The sequence below is a fragment of the Lolium rigidum genome, chromosome 5 (genome assembly GCF_022539505.1).
Source record: "Lolium rigidum isolate FL_2022 chromosome 5, APGP_CSIRO_Lrig_0.1, whole genome shotgun sequence".
NCBI classification, from domain to species: domain Eukaryota; kingdom Viridiplantae; phylum Streptophyta; class Magnoliopsida; order Poales; family Poaceae; genus Lolium; species Lolium rigidum.
The window spans coordinates 28,956,085-28,957,279 of NC_061512.1; the positions used below are offsets into that span (position 1 = coordinate 28,956,085).

The 1,195-nt window shown below is 50.0% G+C and overlaps 1 protein-coding gene across 1 annotated transcript; it reads right to left on the bottom strand.

Annotated features, from left to right (window-relative positions):
• Positions 1-517: 517 nt before the first annotated feature.
• On the bottom strand, positions 518-1,195 carry LOC124657182 (thaumatin-like pathogenesis-related protein 1). The gene has a single exon (XM_047195776.1). It carries the CDS (start codon positions 1,170-1,172, stop codon positions 657-659), a length of 516 nt encoding a protein of 171 aa, XP_047051732.1. The 5' UTR covers positions 1,173-1,195; the 3' UTR covers positions 518-656.

Genomic DNA, 1,195 nt, shown 5'->3' on the forward strand with positions numbered 1-1,195 from the left:
CGGCGCTGGTGATGCAGGTTTGCCCCAAGAGATTAAAGTTCTGAGTTTCACTTGATATTATTTCCAAAACCAATGGTAATCAGTTTGTGTTACCCCATGCAAGCTTTTCATAAACATCAACATTTCTCATCCACGCATACCTTCGGTGTTAAACTACCTTAAATTGTTTTAAAATATTTTTAACAATGAGGTAAATTTGAAACTTGGTTGTCAGCAGGGATCTTGGTGTGTATCAACGCAAGAACGATGTCTCTGGGTATACAAAACGATAGTCTTTTGTCATAATAAGGCGGTTTCCTCGTTGATGCAAATGTGTATATGTTTTCGCCAAGAATCGTTGAAAGTTTTCTACCAGCTGGCCTGTAGCCTATATATTTTCAAAACAAAATTCTATAGCATCGATCCTCTCTTTTCTCATACGCCGTAGCCTACTCATTCCAATTGCACCAAAATGGAGAGCAGCAAATTAATATTGTATGCTGTTTTAATAGTAGACACAAATATTCTTCACCTTTATTCATCGACTTTATTGGGCACCCGTGTGTGCACCGATTGTTCCACTCATGGTCGTATACATATACATACATGCATATGACTCTCATAATAGGAAGTAGACTTATGATGGGCAGAAGACGACCCGGAAGCCCTGTAAGTTATCATGGGCAGAAGACGATCCGGAAGCTCCTGTTGCCCCTGCAGGTTTTGGTCTTGACGTCGTTGGGCTGCTGGTACGCGTCGGGGCAGCGAGAGTCCCGGCACTGCAGCGCGACGCCGGTACTGCAAGAGAAGCCCATGCCGATGTTGAACCCGTCTATGACGGAGATATCATAGGAGTCAAACTCGCCGCCGAGTGTGAACTCCGCCAGCGTCAGCGGAGGCTGCCCAGACAGGGCGCACGCAAGCGCGCCGTTACAGTCGCCGGTTGCGCAGCGGCCGGAGTTGCCGTTGAAGTTGCAACCCGTGCGGCCCCAGATCGTGGCCGTGCTGGTGCCCGCGGGGATATCGAGGTTCCACGTCTCGCCGCTGTTCAGCTGCCTACCACCGCCCACTGGCCTCGCCGCCGGCCACACGGTGAAGGGGCACTGGTTGGTGATGCTGAAGGACGTCGCGTTGGCGCCGGCGGCGAATGACACAGCCAGCAGGAGGATGAGCGCCGACGTGGATGTAGCCATTGTTTCGATCTCCTGTTTGTACA